Consider the following 26,224-nt stretch of genomic DNA (forward strand, 5'->3'; position numbering starts at 1 on the left):
TTCTGGAGAGTTTCTTGTCACTCTGAATCGAACTTGTCATACAGTCTTCTGGAGAGGTTCTTGTCACTCTGAATCATTCTTGTCATACTTACTTCTGGAGAGTTTCTTGTAACTCTGAATCCTTCTTGTCCTGCAGTCTTCTTGAGAGTTTCTTGTCAATCTGAATCCTTCTTGTCATACTTACTTCTGGAGAGTTTCTTGTCAAACTAAATCCTTCTTGTCTTACAGTTTTCTGGAGAGTTTCTTGTCAATCTGAATCCTTCTTGTCATACTTACTTCTGGAGAGTTTCTTGTCAATCTGAATCCTTCTTGTCATACTTACTTCTGGATAGTTTCTTGTCAATCTGAATCCTTCTTGTCCTACAGTCTTCTGGAGAGTTTCTTGTCAATCTGAATCCTTCTTGTCATACTTTCTTCTGGAGAGTTTCTTGTCGATCTGAAGCCTTCTTGTCCTGCAGTCTTCTGGAGAGTTTGTCACTCTGAATCCTTATTGTCATGCATTCTCCTGGCGAATTTCATACAATGAATAAATATCTTTGAGTATGTTTTGCATACCTTATTTCTGTGTCTCCACTAGTGGTAATAGTGATTAAATACACTTTACAATATGTTTTCAAACATAATGTTTTCAGTAAATAGATTGTGGAAGGATGATCAGAAGGTAAAGAACTCGTTGTTACTGCATGTAGAGTAAGCAATATATTTTGTAATTTCATTTGGCTATTTTTTATATCTTCCTTACTACATGCTTGAAATTTGGAACTTTTATTTTCTGTGTATATATTACTTAGTTCGCAAACAAGACATATTGCAAGAATTATTATTTTCCCCTTTAAATCCAAGTAAAATGTTTTCTGATGTAAAATCAATGTTCTGACTCTACAAAATCTTTTTAACATGACAACAATTACAGAATAGATGGACAATTGTTTCTAACTCTTTTGAACTGAATGTACATATAGGGGTGTCTTTTAGACCGAATTTACTTCGGAAAATGTTTGTAGGTATAACATCGTATAATATCTTCATCTGTAACCATTTCAATTTTTTGTACAGCAAATTTATTGTTACTCTGAATCCTTATTATCACATTCAACCTTCTCGAGAGTTTCTTGTCGCCACAACAAGTGTTATTATATTGTGTTAGCAATATTCCAGCAGGGAATGACCGCAGGAAGCGTGGGTGTTCGTGGCGGCGAGTGAACACCTCACATCCTTCATAACCTGGGAACGCCATCTAGGTATATCTAAAGATTTTTCACGCTTAACGTGTTTGGACCAGTGTTTGATATGACCAAACGTTCAACGCCAGCACGAAAACACCGTTAACGGGCGACCTTGGCATAACACTGTCGCCCATCAATATTGTTCAGAGTAAGGCTTCATGTTAGATAATACAAGGCAATATAATACCTGAAAATGGATTTATTCATTGAAAACGGACCACTGGTCGGCACTAGCTACAAAGACAACCATAGTTTATTGAGGTAAAGGCAGACATCTAAAGTAGAGCCTGATGGTATAAAAACATACCTGGACAATTGAATAGATTTAACAATCAACAAACACATGCTGTTTATATTTTATAACGTTTTTACGTATCGTTTTATTCACTGTCTTGGATGGGGCTAAACAGCGTAGGTTGCTGTCTTGGATGGGGCTAAACAACGTAGGCTGCTGTCTTGGATGGGGCTAAACAACGTAGGCTGCTGTCTCGGATGGGGCTAAACAACGTAGGTTGCTGTCTTGGATGGGGCTAAACAACGTAGGCTGCTGTCTTGGATGGGGCTAAACAACGTAGGTTGCTGTCTTGGATGGGGCTAAACAACGTAGGTTGCTGTCTTGGATGGGGCTAAACAACGTAGGTTGCTGTCTTGGATGGGGCTAAACAACGTAGGCTGCTGTCTTGGATGGGGCTAAACAACGTAGGCTGCTGTCTTGGATGGGGCTAAACAACGTAGGCTGCTGTCTTGGATGGGGCTAAACAACGTAGGCTGCTGTCTTGGATGGGGCTAAACAACGTAGGCTGCTGTCTTGGATGGGGCTAAACAACGTAGGTTGGGGCTAAACAACGAAGGTTGCTGTCTTGGATGGGGCTAAACAACGTAGGTTGCTGTCTCGGATGGGGCTAAACAACGTAGGCTGCTGTCTCGGATGGGGCTAAACAACGTAGGCTGCTGTCTTGGATGGGGCTAAACAACGTAGGCTGCTGTCTCGGATGGGGCTAAACAACGTAGGCTGCTGTCTCGGATGGAGCTAAACAACGTAGGCTGCTGTCTCGGATGGGGCTAAACAACGTAGGCTGCTGTAAATCAGTTGGATGTCAGATCCAGTCAGATGCGTGGTTGACATCAATCTGGTACATCATCATAAGACTAACTTTCAGTGCCAGAAACTTTACTTAAAATGTATATATACAAAATACAATAGAATCCACATGGATCCCAGAACGAAGTTACTTTCAGACATGAGCTGGACCCCTTGTCAAGTTTATTCTTTTGTTTCTGGGAGATTGAATCGGCCATGGTATGAATGATAGATACTGAGGCTGATGATTCTACCATAAAATTCTACACTAAGGCCAAGCATTAAATCAAGGACATTTACAGGCATATTTCTACTGGTATAATATTGCAATACATGTCAGTCTAATTATGAGTTAAGGTTACATGAGAATTAAAGAAAATGTTAAATGTTAGAGACATTCCGTGAGGTGTCTTCGAACAAGGAGCCGATGACAATGTTGTGGCCAAGGATCCAGAAACGCATGGCGGCTACATCAGGCATGGCAAGATGGTGACAAGATGGTTGAAGCCTGGTCACTGTACCTTGTAGACGTATGGCAGAGTAACACCCTGGGCAGTCACCTGATCGAGGAAGTCAAATGGACACTGTCCCTGGAATATATCACAATACATGTATGTATATTTACAAGTATTGGTCAAGCACTATACAGTTACCTAGCTACTGCCATCGGCAGAGCATCGGACACAGGTCAAAATGATCGAGTATATACATGTCAGGTCGAGTATATTTACTCGGTATAGAGCTCTCCCCTGCAAGAACACCAGACAGACATCTAGAGAGTGTAAGTGTATTGATGAAACATTCTTTCACGAAACCTGTGTTATTGTGTTGTTTCCAGATATTTTGCCTGGTCACTCTACAATCACTTTTTGGGTGTTGAATTTAGCGTTTAACTTAAATTGGGATAAGACACCCTTGTTGATATTTCCGTGAACAAAAGTACATCCAAACTATCGGACTCGATCCATATCAAGTCTAACAAGAGCCTGTATGTAACCTTATCTTAGTATCAAGTGACTGTAACCTTACCCTTTTCTTTGTTGAAAAGCACAAGATAAGTATACAACGTTGCCTAGTATATAATATTTCTTATTGTGGTTTTGCGCGCTTTTATTTATTTGATGAAATGAAAGCAAGAACGGATGACATCATGCCTGTGTGTTGCAGCTTTACTTCCAGCAGCTTACCCTCTTATTGACCGTTGTGTCATCACTGTCGGTAAAGTCAAACAAACTCCCGTAACGGCTGCTGGACAAGATGCTGGCTAGTTCCCCATCCACGGAAACTGGTTCCCCCGACTGTGAAATGGAACAGTTTCATTTAAATTACTTTTCAATTGTTAAACCACTACTATAAATTCAGACAATTTCGTCACAACCATGACTTCCTCCGTTTGAAACTCAATATGACACTCCTCAAATTAGCACTAATAACAACACACACTGTAGAACTCAAACCTTAAATGTCAGATTGATGTCCCACTTGAATTCTTCTTCCCCGCCTTTGTAAGTAACCTTTGCAGGGCCTCTCTTGCCGCTAGATGGCAGGCGGAACATTCGGTTCCGGGCACAACAGTATCTGCTTCCGGCTGTAAACGAATACAAAGTTTACTTTGCGCAATGACCAAGTGAATTGCTTATTTTGGTGCGGTCAATCGCTCCTGAAATATGTTTTTACTCCGTTTGGTTATGTTTTTTCTTGAAAGTGTTTCCAGCGACCATAGGCAGGTCCATGGTTCTTTCTTAGCAACCCTGGTCGCAGTAAGTAACATTGGCGCCTTATGTATGGTGTACAGCTTACATTAAATAAACAGACATCGGTGTCAAGCAGGAGCAATTCACTCACAACCATATCAGGCCTACCAAAGAAAACTTTCCCACTGTGCAGAAAAACGCAGAAAAGCCCACATTAATCATGGAAATAGCAACATAAACATAATACCTCGCTACTGAAACAGTAAAAACGGCAACTTTAAATCGCTAAAACTGCATAAAAAAACGAAGAGCCTGCAACTTCGATATTGCGCATGCGCACATGGAAGAGGAAGTCTCGACCGCATGTTGACATTTTCCAGCTTGGACAAAAGTTACATTCCCTTTTTAAGTATTTCTGTTGTGTTATTTGGCATTTATCATCATGATACTTGTGTGCACACTTGTTTAGTTTACTTTCCATTCGTATGAAATGATTGACAGCAATTATTTCGACATATTTAATACGCGAGGCGATTCACGGTTGCTCGGAAATTTGAAAGAAGCGCGGATCGTAATGCGCATGTTCAGTAGAGGTCAATGTTCGCTGATATATAAACGTTGCAGTTTTATAGTTTTTCGTTGCTGTCTTTACTGTTTCAGTAGCGAGGTATTATGTTTATGTTGCTATTTCCACGATTAATGTGGGCATTTCTGGGCTTTTCTGTGTTTTTCTGCACAGTGGGAAAGTTTTCTTTGGTAGGCCTGCATATCTAATACACCGTTGGGCGAACACTGATTATAACAACATTCAACGATTTTTCAACTTCAGGATGCCATGCCTGTCTATAGTTCATGAAAGTATCCATTAGATTATTAGCAGCCTTTATCGGTCTGCTAAGGACAAGATGAATAATGAGTTTCAACTATATATTCTAATAGGGAATTTCGGTACAAGCAAGTGGCACTGTCGGTGAATCAGAATTTGCTGGAAACTACTACTTCTAAATTGCCACTAAAATGTGTACTCTTCGATAGAAGACAAAATGTACTCACGTAGCTTCTCCTGATAGCCGGGGCTGAGGTAGACAGGTCCCACTCCAGTGAGCGCAGGGGTGGTGAAGCCAGCTCTCTGGGCTGAGGCGTGGAACTCCTTCACAAGCTGGGAGCCGGTCAGGCCGAATACTGTGGCAACGCAGCACACAAGCATTGGGAGGTGAAACGGGGTTTAAAAAGTGTCTGAAATAAGGCCCGTCCGACCGACCGAGACGGGCTAGATTTCTAACGGGCGGTCTACATTTACAGCTAGCCAGCCCGATGGTCTGATAAAATTGATAGACTGACTGACTGACTGAGTTTGGTTTTACGCCGCTTTTAGCAATATTCCAGCAACATCACGGCGGGGGACACCAGAAATGGGCTTCACACATTGTACCCATGTGGGGATTCGAACCCGGGACTTCGGCGTGACGAGTCAACGCTTTAACCATCAGGCTACCCCACCGCCCCGTAAAAATGATAGATAACATGTTCCATACAAATGCTAAAAATTCACCATATCTTAAAATCAAATTGAGCGTTACATCAAGATTTGACAATTACTGTTTGAACTATCGTATCGCACGCTAGAAGCACTGCGTTGGCATATATATTCATGCCAATAATGGTTGTCACCCCCATCCCCAACCCAACCCCACACACCCCCACCCCACACACCCTCTCCAATAAAAAAATTGAAGGGGGTGACAACCATTATTGGCATGAGTATATTATCACTAAAACAGCGACTAAACAATGACTAATAATTTAGTTATTTTCTTTGGATTGTCTGGTCTGGTTAAATCCATTTTGGGCTGGTAACATTTTGAAGTTACCAGCCCCGATGTCTGACTGTGGTTTTGGCGCATTTCATACACTGGTTTAACGTCGTGTTTAAGGAGCGTATGCAGGTGTTTGTACTGGACTGCACTCAGATAGTACGTATACCCACTGAGCAACTATACGCTGAGCCAGTCAGTACCTGTTTCATGCCCATAAAGCCGAGCGGTAAGGTAACAAGTACAATCGTTCCAATCTGTTGATATTACTCAAGACTTGGATTCGAACCACAGACCTGTGACTCCCCATGCACACGTTCTATCCATTATCCCATCTTACAGCCAGACATTTGAATTGAACCATAGCATTACTGATAGGTAATTATGGGGATGCCTTTTGTTGGCTAAACGTCAATGTTCTAAAAAATTCAAAATATATATTTAATGATAATATGTACGGAAAGATTGGTATAAAAAATAAAGAAATAGTCTTGAAACCATTGAGAAGCATGTAAATGGGAAATGTATCACACAAAAGGCTGATGTCATACCATAGCATGTTACGTCGTCTTTCAGCTCCGGCGGCGCGCTTTGGTTCGCGTAGACGTCACTCAGGTACAACTCTCCTCCATCCTGCGCATGCGTACAAGATAATGTTAATAAAGATGATCATCCAGTCACACGAAAAGGACGAAACACTTAAAGTGAAATGGGATCAAATACGACTCACTCCTGGACTCCTCACTCTATCACGTTTTCCCATCTCCAAATACACCCCCCCCCCTCTCTATCTCTATCTCTCTCTCACTGTCTCTATCTCTCTCTGTGTCCCTTGCTCTGCCCTTTCTCTCTCTCTGCTCCCCCTCTCTCTCTCTCCCCATCTCTCTTTGTCTCTCTCTCTGCCCTTGCTCTGCCCCTCTCTCACCCTATATCTCTCTCTCTGCCCTTGCTCTGCCCTCCTCTCTCTCAGTCTCTCTCTCTTTCTGCCCCTTGCTGTGCTCTCTCTCTCTCTCTCTCTCTCTCTCTCTCTCTCTCTCTCTCTCTCTCTCTCTCTCTCTCTCTCTCTCTCTCTCTCTCTCTCTCTCTCTCTCTCTCTCTCTCTCTCTCTCTCTCTCTCTCTCTCTCTCTCTCTCTCTCATTACCTTCAACAGTCTGAATGCTTCTGCAAATACTTTGTCCTTGTCCGATGTCAGGCAAAAGACACCATTCGAACTGAATCAAAGACAAACATAAGGTGTAGGTACATTATGTAATGCCTAGTGATTAAATATATGGAATATTCATGCTTAAATTGCATATATCTGCTGGTGACGATATCAGCTGACTTCCTGTGTTCCTTGTATTCAACAATACAAAAATACAAATACTATACCGTCTTCAGGCTGCTCCTACTTCTTTCATCAATTCTCCTCCTCTACATCTCCTACGGCTTCTACTACAATATCAACTACATCCACTACGACTGTCACTGATCTTGACTTACTGGACACTCACACAATTACGTCGAACGTTTTATCTTTGAGATTTGAAAGATTTTCGGCATTTCCATTGAAGAACTCAGTGTTGGCCTTCTCGTACCCCCAGGCCTGACGGTGGTAGTCCTCCCTCGCCTTGCTCTCCTCTATCTGGAACATGTGGCTCTTGGATTACAGGATTGAGTTCTATGAGAGGATGAGGAGGCAGAAACGGCTTCGTGTTTTGTGCCCCAAACGGTGTCTAGTGCCCCACGTGGTGTCTAGTTCCCCACATGATGTCTAGTGCCCAAAATGGTGTCTAGTGCCCCACATGATATCTAGTGCCCCACTTGGTGTCTAGTGCTCCACATGGTGTCTAGTGCTCTACTTGATGCGTAATACCCCACTTGGTGTCTACAGCCCCACTTGGTGTCTAGTGCCCCACTTGGTGTCTAGTGCCCCACATGGTGTCTAGTACTCTACTTGATGCGTAATACCCCACTTGGTGTCTACAGCCCCACTTGGTGTCTAGTGCCCCACTTGGTGTCTAGTGCCCCACTTGGTGTCTAGTGCCCCACATTGTGTCTAGTGCCCCACATGGTGTCTAGTGCCCCACATGGTGTCTAGTGCCCCACTTGGTGTCTAGTGCCCCACATGGTGTCTAGTGCCCCACATGATGTTTAGTGCCCCACTTGGTGTCTAGTGCTCCATGTGGTGTCTAGTACTCTACTTGATGCGTAGTACCCCACTTGGTGTCTAGAGCCCCACTTGATGTCTAGTGCCCCACATGGTGTCTAGTGCCCCACTTGGTGTCTAGTGCTCTACTTGATGCGTAGTACCCCACATGGTGTCTAGTTCCCCACTTGGTGTCTAGTGCTCTACTTGATGCGTAGTACCCCACTTGGTGTCTGGTGCCCCACATGGTGTCTGGTGTCTCTCATGGTGTCTAGTGCCCCACATGGTGCCTGGTGTCCTACTTGGTGTCTGGTACCGAACTTGGTGCCTAGTTCCCCACCTTGTGTCTAGTGCCTCACATGGTGCCTGGTGTCCCACTTGGTGTTTAGTTCCCTACCTGGTGTCTAGTGACCCACGTGCTATCTGATGCCCTAATTGGTGTCTAGTGTCCTACTTGGAGCCTAGTTCCTCACCTGGTGTCTAGTGCCCCAATTAGTGTCTCGTGTCCCATTTGGTGTCCTATAAGTGGCCCTATTAATTCGTTTACAGTTCTCCGTTAAACAATAATTATAAGTGACTATGTTACGTGAAATCATGCGAAGTTTGTGAAAGGGGACAAATGGAGTACCAACCAAATTCTCGGCGAAGTCCACACCAACCACGTGCCCAGTTGGACCAACCAGTTTGCTCAGGATGAAAACGAGGCTTCCGGATCCACAGCCTATGTCCAGGATACTGAGACCGTCAAGGTGCTCGGGAAAGATGAATCCTGACCCATAGTATCTGCAAGTCAACTCAGGCTGTTCGAGCTACCAGCGGTGACTGAGCTTAGGACACCGAAAGTCGACCTCGGGCTATCAGGGGTGACTGAGCTGAGGACACCGAAAGTCGACCTCGGGCTATCAGGGGTGACTGAGCTGAGGACACCGAAAGTCGACCTCGGGCTATCAGGGGTGACTGAGCTGAGGACATTGGAAGTCGACTTTGGCTACCAGGGGTGATTGAGCTTAGGACACCGAAAGTCGACCTCGGGCTATCAGGGGTGACTGAGCTGAGGACATTGGAAGTCGACTTTGGCTACCAGGGGTGATTGAGCTTAGGACACCGAAAGTCGACTTTGGCTACAAGGGGTGACTGAGCTTAGGACATTGGAAGTCGACTTTGGCTACCAGGGGTGATTGATCTTAGGACACCGGAAGACGACTTTGGCTACCGGGGGTGACTGAGCTTAGGACACCGAAAGTCGACCTCGGGCTATCAGGGGTGACTGAGCTGAGGACATTGGAAGTCGACTTTGGCTACCAGGGGTGATTGAGCTTAGGACACCGAAAGTCGACTTTGGCTACAAGGGGTGACTGAGCTTAGGACACCGGAAGTCGACTTTGGCTACAAGGGGTGACTGAGCTTAGGACATTGGAAGTCGACTTTGGCTACAAGGGGTGACTGAGCTTAGGACATTGGAAGTCGACTTTGGCTACAAGGGGTGATTGAGCTTAGGACACCGGAAGACGACTTCGGCTACCGGGGGTGACTGAGCTTAGGACACCAGAAGTCGACTTTGGCTACCAGGGGTGATTGAGCTTAGCAGACCGGAAGTCGACTTCATGGGTTCGGTGAAAGCAACTTGATGTGGGAGAAAACGTCGACGTCATGGCGGTATCAGTGTATGGGAAACGCTACCCGGAACATATGGTTCAGAGATCAGTATCAACATTTAATCTCTTATATTATCGCTCTGATAAGATAGAAGGAAAAATACAGGACATACTGTCGTTTGATGTAATTCAAAAATACAGATTCATTAGTTCTGCTGAACGTTGACTCAGAGGAGAAAATCAGATAGGTAGGTTATTTTCCTATTCCATTAATACATATAAGATAGATCCACTTAAGTTCGACATTTTTGTCCATTCAGAAACGGACGTGCAGCATGAGTGAGTGTCGGGTTAAAAGCCGCTTTGACTAACATTTCAGTTTTTCCTACACACATGTACTAGTAGATGAGAAAGCCGGTGTGAGATAGCTGGTATCAAACATGTTTGAGATAGAAGGTCGTCGAGCGGCTACTCCCTGGTGATGAATAGTATTCAGACTATGACGGACTAGTTTCCACTCTGTCATTGACTTACTCGGTCGAACTCATTACGACGTTAATTAATGTTCTTAGGTCATATTAAGTTACAACTATCATCTTCGCATTGTGAAACCACAAGTGTGACGAAAACGTTTGCTTCGAGTAGTTCGTAGCGATCGTGACAGGCCGGAACAGTCCGAATCTTCATTCGTCACCACTCGTCCATTTCCGTAACCTCAAAGAGATTCTCGTCCCGGAATAGTGAGTGAGTTTAGTTTTACGCCGCACTCAGCAATATTCCAGCTATATGGCGGCGGTCTGTAAATAATCGAGTCTGAACTAGACAATCCAGTGATCAAACGTCCCGGAATAACACAAATTGGTCAAGAATGATCAATAACAGATTAATAACAGGTTAGGAGAAGAGGCGAAGAAAGAAACGGGTGACGTCACGATATGTATTACTGAGTCACAATGATTGATTAGACAATTTGGTTCGTGAAACAACATACGATATGTAACAGGCGACACATTCCTGAAATATAAGATATCAATAAGTTTCTGGAGTATTACAAAGTTGTTACTGTCATACTATAATTTTTGGTCCTCCTAATCCATCATAACAAATTGTCATATGATTTAATTTTACCTTTTCATGGTCTCGGGATGTAGTTTGGAGATGATGTCTTTGATGGCTGGGGTAAAGTCCCAGTCGTTGACGCCACATACGAACGTCAGTTTGACAGAAGTCTCATTGTAGAAATCTCTCACGTTGGTAGCCGCCTCGTCCGCCATTTCTAATTAGCTGATCAAAACAAGAAAAACGCGCAGTAAGAATCTCTATGTAAAAAATCAAAACTTTAATTGTTATAATGTCCTAGATAAACTTTTAAAAGTAGCATTGGTGGCTTACAGAGTCCTTCGATTTCCAACATGGGTACAGTGTGTGAAGCCCATTTCTTGTGTCTCCCGCCGTGTAGTTGCCGGAGTATTGCAAAAGCTTAAAGATCACATAAACCCTAGGGGGTGCAAATACATCAATCACTAACTGGCATCGTTATAAATGAAACCCCGTCATTAAAAATACTCATTTCGGCCTTTAATTGACTTAAATCGACCTTTTTGACAACAGTGCACAATTCTCACCCGCGAACGACATTTCAACCAATCAGAGCGGCGCGCCTCTATGACGTCATATGAGGAATAGCTTTGAGGGCCGATGCAGAATTCATCTACATTTTAGGGGGTAAATTATCTTGTTTACAGGCTTGTATAAACCTGAAATCGTGACAATTGTTGTGGAAAATGAAAGCTATATGTTCTCACAATCTACTGGCATTTAATTTTGTCTCCTGCTTTGCCTAGTTTCCGAGTTACAACTTGTTTTCATAGACGATTCTGTCAAAATCGATTGGTGTCGTTAGGCCCTATTTGTATAATGACTGATCCAAATTGATTCCATTTCTGTGTTTTTTTACCTCGATATTTAATCATGTCATTTAAAAATCTGTTTATATTCTCAAAACAGTGTCGGCCCATAAGTTTTCACATGCAATACAGCAATTAATACTCCCTTGTTGTAACCGTGTTAGGTGGTATAAACCTACACATGTTATTTGTCATCATTCACTTGATGGTCAGTTAGAGAATTTATAACAGGTATAACACTTAGATTACCCGACAAAGGTTCCCATTTGGCATTTCTTGTGTCTGGAGTAAATATTCAACGTTATAAACATCGATCAAAGGATTAACCGATAACACGCTGATTGATTAATTACTTTTATCTTACACAGCGGAATTGTCAAAAGGTAGTGTTTATGTATGTAGATTTACTAATCTATACTGAATACACTCTGTCGTGTCGGTGTCTGCGTAAAAACAACGTCCTTCTTTCAAAGGATTAACCGGCAATACATTGATTGATTGATTGCCCATTATTGGCTAACTAAATTACTGTTTTTAAAGAAAGGCGGACATTATGCAATTAGTTGCCAGGTGTGCTATCTTGGGTGACCAATGAGACTATACACCAATACCTGAAAAGGTTTATCACTTTTTCGTATATTAAACTGTTAAAAGACACATCATTTGGAACAGTTTTATGGATATTGATTGATACTTTCCTCGAACAAGGTAATGGCCTGGCATTGTTCCTATAACTTTAATCTGTTTTAATTTTAATATTTGCTTTTTGTTTTTATTCATTTGTGGTAGCATTCAACAGAATCATTGTTTTCGCCGTGAAGTGTAATGAGACAGACAACATACACTAGGGTGTGTGTGCGAATTATGATTCACATTGGAAAACTATAAAATGTCTAGATATTACAGTTCTGTTATAAATTCACTATAAGTATCAGCAGATCGTCTGCTTTGTATTTAGTTTCAAAATGCATACAAGTATAATAATAAACTATTTAAGATTAAAAGACCAAATATAAAGACGCACATTGACTAGTATCTACATACTGGTGAGTGGACATTAACCATGTGAATGTAGCAAGAGATTTATCTTCGAATATTGTGACTTCGACCCCCACCTTGTTTCCGTGGAAGAAATCGTTATGTTATAAGTTGTGTTATGCAAAATCCGTTTGGTTATGATTCAAATACATATTTAACTACGAGTAGAAAGTAGTTTTGATTTTCTAACTTGATGAAAACAAACTATAATCTCATTAATTCTAACAGACTTTACGATTTTCAAAAATGGCGGCGCCCTGTCGCGAACAGCCGCCAGTCTGAGGATAAATGCTATTTAGGTTTGTTTTCACCCAGTTACAAAATCAAAACTACTTTCTACTGGTAGTGAAATATGTATTTTATTGATAGCCAATGGGATTTTGCATGACATAGCGTATAACATAACAATTTCTCTCCTGGCAGCGAGGTGGGTGTTAATATAATACCACTTACAATATTATTGTTACTTCGACCATCTCCCACTTCCGAGGAAGAAATCGTTATGTTACAAATTGTGTCATGGAAAATCTTTATGGTCATCAATCATATACACATTTTACTACAACTAGTAAGTAGTTTTGATTCTTTAACTTCCGTGAAGCGATCTGAACACAAGTAAGATATCGTTTCAGGCTTCCACAACGCTCGCTTCGCACTCACAAACATAACCCATTTAGCACGAACTGTGGGGTCCTGTGGAAATCTGTGCATGGTGACACCATCACCCGACCCCTAGGAGCAATTGACGACAAAGCAACGATTCGGCATGTCTTCGTTGATGTCGAGAAATCATCAAAATGATAAGCGTGCTACACACTTTCTATACAACTAACTGAAAATCGTTCCTCATATGACGTCACTGCAGTGCTCTGGCGACAGAGTTACGTAACCTGTCTGTGGTTTCGTTGGCGGGCGAGAGGGAAGCAGGCGACTTTTTGGCCACTTTTAATCGCTCGGTATTAATTAACCACAAGTTTTTAAAGAATAAATTTGGTGTTCCACATAAGAATAACCACAAATCTTTCATATGTAATGGTTAAAAGAGTAACAAAATACAAAGTTTAGTGGTTCTTTAAAAGCTAAAAACTTAACTAAATTCACCCACCCACTTTCTAAATCAGAGTGAGTGAATGAGTTTAGTTTTACGCCGCTTTTAGCAATATTCAAGCAATATCACGGCAGGGGACACCAGAAATGGGCTTGACACATTGTACCCTGTGGGGAATCGAACCCAGGCCTTCGGCGTGACGAGCGACCAGTTTAACCACTATGCCACCCCATCGCCCCCTAAACTAGAACTCAGTTATACTCAAGCAATACAAATGCGACAGTCAAACCTGTGATTGATGTGATGAACATCAAGACATGCCGCCTAAGACTGAGTCTGTTCACGCTATTCATAACGTCGCATTAGGTGACACCCATACTAGAGGGACGGTGGGGTAGCCTAGTGGTTAAAAGACCCGGGTTCGATTCCCCACATGGGTGAAAGGTGTAAAGCCCATTTCTGGTGTCCTCCGACGTGATATTGCTGGAAAATTGCTAAAAGCCGTGTAAAACTAAACTCACTCACTCACTGCTTCAGTCGTTCCCCTCATGGGCCTAGCAGCAACAATAGTTGCCCCTGATTTGTACCCTGTACAGGCAGGTGAAGATATGTGGCCTACATCGTTCTTAGTCGCTGAAGTGAAGATTGTCCCATGCATCTAACGGTCCTTCTGTCCACTGCATGTTCAACTGCGTATGTCAGTAGCAGATTAGTGCTGGCTTAAAATGCATCAGATGGTTCAAATCCATCTGATCCATCCGCGAGCTATGTGCAAGCAAAAAACGTCCATCAATGGATCAACACAAATGTCTAGCTCAAAGATCACGTGGATCGGTACATCAGATGGATTAGAAAGGGGGATGTTTGCACCTAATTCAGGGGCTGTAATTAATATACATGATAGCTAATTAGTAGCAAGTATCAAACGCTACAGTTCAGTAAAGATAAGAAGTACAGAACCATTACCTAAATTCGTTGATAGCCTTGATTCGGTAATTATCGTGTCTCGTAAAATAAATCACGTATGAAGTCTCGCTGACTAAGGTGTTCCGAATCGCAGCCTTACACAACTACACTACAAGTAGTTATCTAACATAAATAGGCCACGATCACGGATATCAATTTTTTTGTTCACACAATGTCAGTCAACATTCTCATATCTCGTCGTCTGCTTGTCTAGAAAAATCACGTGACGTAAGATGAATCATCCGTCAATATTTAAAGCATATGGAAACCTTTTCGGGCCATCGCTTATAGCTTCTTTCGTTTCTTGTGATTCGCCGACCCCTTCACGGCGAAGATACAAACTATATTCACCTACGTCTTTGACTAATGCTTACTTAGAAATTAACAAACAATAAAGTTTCAGTTCACAGAGCGGCTTTGAATTTCTCTGTATCTGAGCAAACAGTCAGAGACAAAATGAAAGGAAGATTGATACTGACTCTGTCAAGCCAGGCATCACCTTTTTTACGTGGAGCAAAAATGTGAAGTTGTTGACCATGTAACATACATGGCATCTATTGGTTACGGATATGCCAGGAAAGAGGTCATCCATTTAGCGTCTGATTTTGCTTGTCAGTTGGGAAAACGTGACCTAGCCCACCCTTCATCTGTGAAATGATTCTATGGCATGTTTGAGCGATGGCCAGAGTTGTAAATTAGGAGTGCAAAATCTCTCACTGAATTTCATGCAAAAGCTAGTTCAGAGGAATGTGTCTGCAAGTATATTTTGATGATTATGGACAAATAAGGACAATCTTTATGGATAAAGAACATTATATTACATAACACCCTGTTTTTTACCTGATTCGTGCCTGCTTGACAACAACACAAGAATCTGTATGGAAACGTCCCATCACCTATATAAAGTAGTTGTTCATCCACAAAGTTTGGCCTTATCTGACGCTCCAACTTCTAAAAATGCCAAAGAAGATTATGGACAAATACGATACAAAATACACTGTTTGTAGAATGCGCTGTTAATTGCTTGAGGGGTTCAGTGACGGAACTGTTTCTCAATCGGGGTGGTCAGATGGAATATGCGGATATTCGTTTGATATACAACTCCTGCAATGCCAAAAGGGGCTTTTGCTTCTTCTGTAGGGTGGCCACAAGTCGCACAATTCCCCGTCTCCGAGTAACTGGGAAAAGGATCACAATGTTATGTTGTTTGTCCTCCCGGCTCACACAAGTCACATTTTGGTCCTTTCCCAAAGAATTACAATGCTGAATGTCACAAGCTATTAAAGTGACCCATTTTGATCGGCTCTAGAACAATTCACATCCTGAAGAAAAACATATACCCAGCTAAATATAGTCATCAAAAATACAATTACATTTCGGTTAGCTTCTGTGCAGAATGTACACATACAGGCTAATGTATTTATTCTTCTAAGATGCCTAGCGGTTAGAACAATCGGACAAAAATACATTATCAGACAATAAAGGTATAGTTTTTTGATGACGTAACAATTGAATGACGTTTTCCCGTCACTGCGCCATTCTAGTGTGCCCCCCTCGTAATCGAACCATTTTACATTACGTCACAATGTAAGCGACGTCACGATGCATGTCAGTTGTCATCGCCTCGTACAGCCTCCTACAGTAAACTACTGCGTTGCATCCCGTTTCTTGGTTTGCAGTTGCTTCACTCACCTAACATCACTGGTGGAAACATTACGTTTATGTTTTCTGACTTTTTAAATGTCTCAATTCGACTCGCAAGTTTTCAGCGACACGGTAACGTTCGCAATGTTTACATTCCCACAATGCAATCGTGGAATGTCGCTTGACTACTCAGCTTCGTCTGGATGTACTGATCTAAACATACGTTGGTAGTAGAAATGCGACGTTCACATGGTTTACGTTAATCAAAGATGTAATTAAAATACTTTAGAGAAGATATTTAATCCGAACGTAAACCGTCATGAAACTGTTTATCATTTGTTTTTCTGGTAACGTTCGTCTTAACGTAGGGGGGCAGACACATCAATAGAACAGCGCGCCAGTTAGCCCTGTGCGAGGATTCTTAATTTAGGTCACCGACACCGCCGTTTGTTTTCTGCCTTAAATTAATCGTAATTATCCTTAGAAAGTATTAAATTTGGCATCTTAGAAAAGAAATACAGTTCGCTCTACCACCATGTATAGTGTAATAAAACATACTTTCTCCCTGAACTATTATGACGTTAAAGCACTCGGACGCAAGCGTCCTCGTGCTTTAACTATAATAGTTCAGGGCAAAAGTGTGTTTTATTACACTATAGACCATTCTTAGCCAATATGTATTACCTCGAGGTCAAATCGAAAGCGAGGCTTAAATAGGTTGACCCAACCTTGAAAATGGCGACCTCGAAAAGGAAAGATTACTGCCGTGTGCCTTTGCGTTGGAGTGATGCCCGTAAGGATTTTACAGTATCTTTTCACCATATTCCCAAGAATAAGATCATAAGAAGGCAGTGGTTGGCGAAAATACGGAGAGATCCTGGAAAATGATTCATAGTAAGTACAAAATAATTACGGCACATGGCATAGTCTAGATCTGCCGTGAAATGTACAAACTGTTCACTATGCAAGGTTTTAATATTTAGGACACATGTACAATGTGAATGTCACACACACAGACACATTCACCCACATTGTCATGTTCAAAATCAGTGACCACCCCCCTAGTTCATATGTACACAATTGACCCCTCCCCCTGCCTCCCAAAACAAACTGGGAGACACCCCAACCCCCACAAACACCGCACCTAAAATCATCATCACACCACCTAGTCATAAATTATGAACGGTCCATTATATTATTTGTTTTAAAGCATATGGACATATGGAGACAGTCTTGTCATGATGGCAAGGGCATTTTATTTGCAAATATTCTGTATCAGTGAAATTTGATTGGCTGCAAATCAAAGTAACATTTCAAGTACATATACATGTAGATCTATATATGCAGGACATACACATGCTGTTAAAAATATCTTAAATATGTATCTACTTTCAAAATTACTGCATACTGACCAGTACTTCAGGGATACAGGACATATTACTGGACAATCTTATTACAACAACTGACACATATTTAGTGTTTAAATATCCATTTCAGATGCTGCTAATTAAGAGTCAGAGAGCATGTCACCAGCTCAGGAACCTCCCATAAGGAATCTACCACAGTCACCATCTCAGATACAGTAAGAATGTCAGATCGTATTAAGTTAATTTTGCCAACTGACATGGTTTTAAAGAATTTAATACAACTGAACTTTGACCTATATGCTATGTTATTTACATATAAAAATATTGATTGCCCATACTGTCTAAAATATGAAATGATGTTAGCAACTATTCCTTGATGTATATTTGTAATTCCGGAGATATATTTATTGTTTGTGTGGTCGAAGAGATAATAGTGATGCTTTACAATGCTTATATTACAGTGAAGCAGAGAGTGATACAGCAGCCACTGACCCCAGTCCTACATAGAACAATTCCAGCAAAACTTACATGAACAGGGGAGGCAACTCAAGGAAAAGGTTGACAAAATAGAAGAATTGAACAGAAAACTTGAACTTGAAAAGTTTGGAGTTTGTAAATTCATGTATGATGATAAACATTGATTTAACATTTTACAGTATTCCATCATTTCAAACATTGGCACTGATTACCTGGAACTTTTTCATTTGTTGAATATCTTCCCCGGTTTTGTGAAGTACCTTGCCCAAACAGCACAATTTGACAGACATGAATGTAAATAAAATTGTTTGGTGCTTTTGTGTTGTGTAAATGATGGATGAAAAAAGAGACAGCTGCAATACATTCACATTGATGGATTTAACTGAAAAATAGAAAGGTCTTTCATAATGGCATAGTTGTAGATGTAACTCATTTGCTGCTGTTTAATTAATAATTGATGAAAAAGAATGTATTTCATCCTGTTTGAAAAGAGTTAGTTGGGAATCAGAAAAAAAACCCATCATTCATAGGTAAGAGATTATGATAATGTGTAGGGGGAGAAAACTATGACAAATTATGCATTGATCCAGCTGTAATTGTTGCCATTCATGTCAGACTAATCTAAAAGGATACTTCTATCAACATAAATATTGCACCCAATATATTTTCAATTTGCACCCTCTGAAAATTTTATTGTTACTCATCAGTATTACAGTTGGAAGCTATTGTGAATGTGTTTATTGTTACTGGACTTTTAAGACACCATTTCAAAATAAATTTTTATTAACTGCACTCCAGGTGTTCGTTATTTATTTGGGTTAATTGTTTGCTGTAGTGTGAATCCTGTTATGTTAATCTTATAATATGTTCTCCTTAAAAATGTCTTCAGTTACAGTGGTACAAAATAAGTACACCTGATCTACAATAAATCAATTTTATGGTATAGTAACACAGTATTGAAAATTAGTTCAAATATTCCCCATGCAGGTACCACTTGTCAATTTAGGTAAATTAATTATTCACCTCCAAATCAGTCAAAAAAGAACTTAAAAAAAAATCATCCAGTTTTGTCTTGCACATTGTGTCCCACCAGAGACCATATAATAGATATGGTCTCTGGTCCCACTCATGTTGATTGAAATAAATAGTTTCTACATGATGATGTGGCGATTCGTTTTTCCTCTGCGATTGTAACATGCAGCTACGCACACATCCCCCATCACCACTAGTCCTGTACAACTGAAAATAAATGCGTGAATAAATACCCTATATCTATAAAACAGAGTCGATAGGACAAAACATTTTAAACAGAAAAAATACCAAACAAATAATTTCATCACAGGAATAATACAAAAAAATTGTCTGGTCCAGATCCACTCGAGGAGAGCTATCTTGATCCTACTTATAATCTCGATTATCTAGCTCAAGAATTAACAACACTACTCCCATGTGGAAGTGGATGATTTGAATCCAGGTCAGGAAATACGTCTTTTACTTTGTTCATATGTTGATAAAGTAAACGTAATTGATTTCCCTGGGTAATATATCCACTATTGTGACTTTAGAGTAGCTTCCCTTCATAAATGCTGCGCAACATGGTAAACGTTACCTAGATATCTAGGTCATATGACTCATCGTGATGTGTCGTGATGTACAGTCATTATTCACCCTTCAATCCGTGGATATGCTACAGAAACATTTGTGTAGCCCTTTCCCATTTCCCTGCGATTTCCCTGAACTACTGGACAGTTTCGTAATGTACCGTTCAAGGGAAATTTGAAACCAGGAAGTATACATTGAGTTTAATCGCCATTACGCGATTGTGTCCTTGCCCCGTTTAGCCTCGTTTTGGTACAGATATGAATATTCATGAGGCCTCATTAAGAATGGTCTATACATGGTGGTAGAGCGAACTGTATTTCTTAAATACATCTATCCCAACCTAAGTCACTAGCACCCTCACAAGGAGGTAATTTTGTATGTTAAAAACAACATTTCTTATCTTCAACACATTGCCCTATCCCCCTACAATGAAGCTTGCAGTTACCACTCCCATTGCAAACTGGAAGCTTCTTCGCGGCAATCTTTAGCCTTGCTACAAGGCTGTACTGAAAGCTGAGCCCATGGTTGTATAGTAATTCTGTCCTTCGAAGGGGCAAGTCTTGATAAGGACCCGAGTCTGTATTTTTTATATTTTAGAAACCACCATTTAAACTATTAATGTTTACCTTAGAGACTTGTGTCAACCAAGTGGGCGAGTTTCTTATCCGTAAGGATTGTGCAAGTCTAGTAAATCTTGTTCACCATCGGGAGTGCTCTGGCGCTGTCCAGACAAATCGGTCGCCCAGGAAGCCATTACATCCGCTCACTATTGCTACCAAGATCTTTCCCTAGCCGTTCCCTACTGTTCGGCCCTGTTGAAAACATACTCTCCGACAAGTCCATTCTGCACTGCGCTGAGTTCTTAAACCGGTTCCTTGAACGCGTACGTCACTCCCTGTATATATCAAACCATGGTCATGGAATAATTCAACATGGCTGTACGTGCTCGTCAGGAGGAACTTTCGAAGTATCTTCCAAACGTAAATGCCTTTAACAGCTTGTTAAAGGCATTCACGAATGGACTCGTAGGAGAGTATGTTTCTGGGACCCGCGTTTCGCAGCACTAGGATATTCAGCATACAGCATACTATCAATATAGCTCTTAACGCTACATACCCAGGAAGATCCGGGATCGAATTGGTCTTCAGTAACCCATGCTTGTCATAAGAGCCGACCAACGGGATCAGGTGGTCAGGCTCGCTTACTTGGTTGACACATATCGAAGTATTCCAATTGCGTAGATCGATGCTCATGCTGTTGATCACTGTATTGTCTGGTCCAGACTCGCTTATTAACAGACCGCCGCCATAAAGCTGGAATATTGCTGAGTGCGGCGTAAAACTAAACTCACTAATTTAATGCTACAAACGCCTTGTGGATCGGGACCGTGTATTTTTACTTTGGTGAGGATACGAGTCTGTATACAGGAGCGTACCTGAGGTAAATATCTGAACTACCCCTGCCGACAACGACCCCTTCAGCGGTAATATTGCCATGTCGTACATCGTCCACTAGGGCAGAGGACCATCGTAGTATTAACGTTAATAGCCCCTGCACAGTCTCGCAGTCCTTGAACATCAATATTTCCCATTCCGCCCAAACCTTTCTGTTTCTGGATGAAGCAAGTCTAGATTTTCTCAGGTTCAGAATATGAATATCTGAGCTCAATGCGACTCCTTTTCAATTTAATTGGAGTTATATTCATGATAAATACATGTATATATATATTCAGGGCGTAAGCGTTAGTCTAAGCAGTCCCAGAAAACCAAGTGTGTCTGACTTATTGCAACCCTCACATGGGTAGCCTCACCAGGACTCGTGCACCCCCACACACCATCCCTTAGCCCAGGTGAGGGGCAATGGGGAGGGTATGTGTGAAACAACTACAGTTTACCTCTCCCTCTCCCTCTCTCTGCCACTCTCTCTCTCTCTCTCTCTCTCTCTCTCTCTCTCTCTCTCTCTCTCTCTCTCTCTCTCTCTCTCTCTCTCTCTCTCTCTCTCTCTCTCTCTCTCTCTCTCTCTCTCTCTCTCTCTCTCTCTCTCTCTCCACCTATCTCCACCTACATGCACTGCGTACAAATCAGGGGCAACTATTGTTGCCGCTAGGTCAACACGACATATCACTGTCCTCCTTATTGTGAAGGACGTTCCCTTGACATTGTTCAAGTAACTGTGTAACCTGCAGCTGCCATTTTCATTTCTGGGTTGGCCTCAAAAGTCACATATAGCACAAATAAATAAAAAATCTATCACACGTTTACGAAAAATGCTTTTGACAGCCAAATACACAATTTCTCTCTCTCTCACTTAACATGTAATAAATTACATGTCTACAAACTTTATGAGAAGAAAAATATATATATTCTAAAGAAGCTACACCAGTGACTTCGTTAAATCTTTGGCCAATGTTCACAACTAGATTAAACTGACCGAATTACATCCATATTTTTTCAATGAAATATACTGTTGACATGCAAAACATTTATTAAAACGTTGCACATTTCTACAATCAATCGATAAGATAACACAAGTGATAGGATTCTTTCCAATGTACAGTAATTCGTATGTTTATTTCAAAACAAACACACATACACAAATGATCCTTTACATAACCGATACGTAACGTACACATATTCAACATTTTGCAGAAAATATCTATTGAGATGACCCCTCCCACGTGCGTGTGCTCAGGTGTCAATTTCACCTGTCGATACAGTGGATGCTGATGACGGAACACAGGCACTTAATGTTTGTATCAAATAACGTCCCACTACCCCTTATTTTTCTAAGTTTTTGGTATTTTCATCAGTAAAAACACATTTCAGAGCATGTCTTAAAATTTATTCCCTCGGTCTACATTAGGTAGATGTTTCTTGAAGTGATATTTGTTATTTAAGTAACTGTAATACCTCTGAATTTTAAATATAAGTCAAAAAGCATTTTTCTAGCATTTCCGACAGTACTTTAGTGATAAACTGTTGGGGGGATGCCGTCCCTCTATTATATGGTCTCTGATATAATCAGTTGGCTCAAAGTGAAAGTTAGAGACTCTCCAGTTTACAACCTGAATGAACGGTCCAAGGCACTGCCCCAGGAACGGTAGACTCACGTTTAGTCTCTGAATATATTATTAAGATTTTGATAGTAAGAAATATACCCATTTAAATTGAAAAGAAGCCCCAGTGAGATGTGAGATTCAGAACCTGCAGATATCTAGACTTGCTTTATTAAAGGCCAGGCAGTAGGGAACATAATTAATGTGGTAATGGGAGACAAACTACAGGACTGGCAGCAGGCCCCAATGCTGAAATCATATATGTGATCAGCAGCATGAACAGACGTCTGTCGAATGTTATCTGTGAGAAAGAGATTCTGTACTGATTGGAGTGTCAGTGCTGATTCCAACGTTCACAATAAACATTTTACTTCATAGTATATCAGTGAGTTTAGTTTTACGCCGCTTTTAGCAATTTTCCCGCAATATCACGTCCAGGAAAACCAGGAATGGGCTTCACGCATTGTACCCATGTGGGGAATCGAACCCGGGTCTTCGGCGTGACGAGCGAATGCTTTAACCACTAGGCTACCCCTCCACACCTCATAGTACAACAGTCCGACATATAGACATATACCACAACAACGTCATCGCAAGACATGTACTACCAATTACACCACAAATTGGCTGAGAGACCTTTCTTATACACTCATTACGTGACCTACTCAAGCCAGCACCTTTTGACACTCACTGCGAAGTGCCCTAGAGAAAGGCGACTTCAGATATGCATCAGATTTGCATCCAATACATTGCACATACAAATATAGAGATGTAGCAGGTATTACGCCTTAATACAAATCGGATACTGCTGAGGTGCCATTTGAACATTTGAGGTAGATCTGTTGACAGCGTGAGCAAGACGTAAGTGGTTATGTTCACTGTCAAGGGTCCATGGTTCGTGTGCACGTTTCACATACATGACGACGGGGATTGTCGCCTAAGCACTGAACAAAGATTTACATAATAAAACGGGTTCGTCCATCAATTTACTTTCATCCACTTGACTGCATATGGCCTCAGTTAAAATATATTCAAGTTGCAAGTACATAGATATGTCAGTGGAAGATACTGACTAACTGACAGCCGACTGTCCTGAAAGACAGTTTAAACAACAGACTGACGTCATAGATTATATCTTACTTTGATAGAGTTGAAATGTTTGTGGTTTGAGGCCGGTTCTTTGGTGTGCTTGGTGTAACCTCCTGCTTGCTCTGGTCCGCGTGGTATGCTACACTGACTTCACAGCAGTGCCTAAAATTCATCCGGGCGACTATTACTAGGTCAACATGACAAATCATTGTCCTTGTTGTGGAGGGTACTCGCGGATGGATCGGATGGATTTAAGCCAGCACTGATCTGCTACTGACATACGCGGCCAGACATGCAGTGTACAGAAGGACCGTTAGATGTATGGGACAATCTCCACTTAAGGGAAGTACGAAGTAGGTCACATATCTTCACCTTCCCGTACAGTGTACATATCAGGTGCAACTTGCTATGTCAAATGTAAGGCCAGTAACTGTGTAATCGTCATCTCGCTCTCTTTGATGAACATACAATTCAAAATTTATGCAAAGAAATGAAGCTGCTACACAGTCGATGCTCTCTCTCTCCACCTATCTCCACCTACATGCACTGCGTACAAATCAGGGGCAACACGACATATCACTGTCCTCCTTATTGTGAAGGGTGTTCCCTTGACATTGTTCAAGGGACCCACAAAAGTTATGGTTTTTCGAAGGAAAGGAGTTATAACTAAAGATAACGTGGCGCTATAATGGCGTTCCTCCCAACCAGTTTAGGCATATAAATATCTCGGTGTTTTCTCATACTTAAAGTCTACTGGGCCTGGATTTCCGAAGCTCTCCTAGCGCTAAAATAGTCGTAAGTTAAGGTATTGCACTTACGACTACTTTACAACTTTAAGAGTAAAATCTGTGAATTGCACTGGCCAGATTCAGACGTACCAATCACAGTAGTATTTCAGAATACTTAGCTTGGTATATCTTGAAATTCACGGATAATTATATTAACAGTTAAGGGGAGACAACCACCTGTAAACACTACTAATACTTTTAGTATGGTAAATCCTGCTGTAATTGAATCACTTGATATTTGTATTATCTCACTTAAAAGCTTTTTCTGAGTGCTAAAAACTATTCCTATGTATTGTTAATATTGTACTTTATTTTTAACCTCCAGAGTGCACATTTGAAGAACGTTAACGGAGGTAATCTATGCCCGGTCATAAAATTGTATGTGATGTTTTTAAAATCAATTGCAATGCTCTGATGGCATGTGGGGCGGTGGAGTAGCCTAGTGATTAAGGCGTTCACTCGTCACGCTGAAGACCCGGGTTCGATTCCCCACATGGACACTATGTGTGAACCCATTTCTGGTGTCCCCCCGACGTGATATTGCTGGAATATTGCCAAAAGCGGCGTAAAACTAAACTCACTCACTCTGATGGCATGTGGGTTGTATTTTGTATTTATTCATGCATCTGGCTTATTGTACTTATGTTGTGTCACCTTGACCACATGTATCTAAACGTACCCCGGTCCGGAGGTCATGTATACTGGAAAAAATAATCTTGAATCTTGAACGCCTGTTTCGACGTCATGTGAAGTTGTCTTTCAAAGGTAGCGGATGATTAACCTAATAAATTTTTACAATAACCAGCGTTCGAAATACCTGCCTGCCCGACCGCCCGGGACGGGTTATTTTCAACACGGTCTGCCAGATTCTCAAATTCACCTGCCCGACGGTTGGGTTAAAATTTAGACATGTTTATGAAGATATTTTGTGGGCATGTAAGTTTTGGTCAGGGTTGGCAAGTCTTACATCTAACCAGCCCTGTGGTCTGGCTGACATTTTTGGGAGTTTAATACCCTGCAATAACTCAACTTCGGTGTTACAGTGACAGTGAATGTAGTTAAAACATGGGCAATTATATCCACCTTCCTTGGATATGCCTACTCAACCTTATACACGCGTATAGCTGAACATTCGAAGATACGCTTTTATACACTATTGTAGGTACATGACAATACAAATACCATCACAATACATATGTACAGTGCACTCTGTCAAACTCGGACTCTGTCTTTCTCGGATTGCTGTATAAACAGGACTGAACTGTCCCGACGTATCCTTCTTTGTTGTCATAATGAAAAAGTTCTGTATCTCTGACTCTCAAAGTGTCGGCCCGAAAGGGTAGTTAGTTACACGTAAAAACATTGCTTTATAATCCGTACTGTATAAACAACGACACGTGTCATTTTACGAGAGCTTCAACCTGTTGCCACTAACTGACTGACTGACTGACTGAGTTTGGTTTTACGCCGCTTTTAGCAATATTCCAGCAACATCACGGCGGGGGACACCATAAATGGGCGTCACACATTGTACCCATGTGGGGATTCGAACCCGGGTCTTCGGCGTGAAGAGCCAACGCTTTAACCACTAGGCTACCCCACCGCCCTTGCCACTAACATTCATGGATAAAACAGTCAAATATGCACAACCACATCCCAGCTAACAATTTCACATTGTCACAACGTTATTCTGTGGTCTCCCAT

At 41.4% G+C, this 26,224-nt stretch overlaps 1 protein-coding gene across 2 annotated transcripts; it reads right to left on the reverse strand.

Annotated features, from left to right (window-relative positions):
• Positions 1-2,373: 2,373 nt before the first annotated feature.
• On the reverse strand, positions 2,374-24,286 carry LOC124262704 (arsenite methyltransferase-like). Of its 2 annotated transcripts, none has more exons than XM_046697230.1 (10): positions 23,784-24,286; positions 10,668-10,823; positions 8,577-8,727; positions 7,310-7,440; positions 6,958-7,027; positions 6,367-6,448; positions 5,055-5,183; positions 3,765-3,895; positions 3,495-3,605; positions 2,374-2,897 (listed from the first exon to the last, which is right to left on the reverse strand). In XM_046697230.1, exons 2-10 carry the CDS (start codon positions 10,811-10,813, stop codon positions 2,820-2,822), a joined length of 1,029 nt encoding a protein of 342 aa, XP_046553186.1. In that variant the 5' UTR covers positions 10,814-10,823; positions 23,784-24,286; the 3' UTR covers positions 2,374-2,819. The 2 variants fall into 2 exon arrangements, with proteins under 2 accessions (XP_046553186.1, XP_046553187.1); XM_046697231.1 differs by lacking the exon at positions 23,784-24,286 and adding an exon at positions 14,499-14,608.
• Positions 24,287-26,224: the final 1,938 nt, after the last annotated feature.

Source organism: Haliotis rubra, unplaced genomic scaffold (genome assembly GCF_003918875.1).
Source record: "Haliotis rubra isolate DU_JTF1 unplaced genomic scaffold, ASM391887v1 Scf85, whole genome shotgun sequence".
Classification (NCBI taxonomy): Eukaryota; Metazoa; Mollusca; class Gastropoda; order Lepetellida; family Haliotidae; genus Haliotis; species Haliotis rubra.